Raw genomic sequence first — 264 nt, 5'->3', positions numbered from 1 at the left:
CCCACCGATGGGTGCTGCAGAAGTGGGACCTCCCTAATATTGCATCCACCGTGTGTTTCTCCCTCCTCTGCTCCCCGCAGCCCAGCAGACCCAGGTACAAGCCACCACCCCAGAGCAACCTCCTGGCTCCCAAGCTGCAGTTCCAGGTAAGGTTGCACGGCCGGAGCATCCCGCAGGGACCTGAGCAAAGGGGTCGACACTGGAAAGCCCTGCCTGGAGCTCAAGCCCTCGGGGGCTCGGGGCGTTTTTGGTTTCGCGGGTGGC

At 63.6% G+C, this 264-nt stretch overlaps 1 protein-coding gene across 1 annotated transcript in view; it reads left to right on the top strand.

Annotated features, from left to right (window-relative positions):
• The window catches only part of LOC104072722 (protein-tyrosine kinase 2-beta-like), a gene marked incomplete at both ends in the record, with an annotated part of 4,190 nt that extends 4,044 nt beyond the window's left edge, over nt 1–146 (top strand). Inside the window, one exon of the mRNA XM_009572262.1 lies at nt 49–146. Within this exon, the coding sequence (XP_009570557.1) occupies nt 49–146 (98 nt within the window). The remainder of the gene's footprint in view (nt 1–48) is intronic.
• Between the last annotated feature and the right edge of the window lie 118 nt (nt 147–264).

This window comes from Fulmarus glacialis, unplaced genomic scaffold (assembly GCF_000690835.1).
Source record: "Fulmarus glacialis isolate BGI_N327 unplaced genomic scaffold, ASM69083v1 scaffold34822, whole genome shotgun sequence".
In the NCBI taxonomy this organism is placed as follows: Eukaryota; Metazoa; Chordata; class Aves; order Procellariiformes; family Procellariidae; genus Fulmarus; species Fulmarus glacialis.
This window is presented reverse-complemented; position numbering and strand designations above follow the sequence as displayed.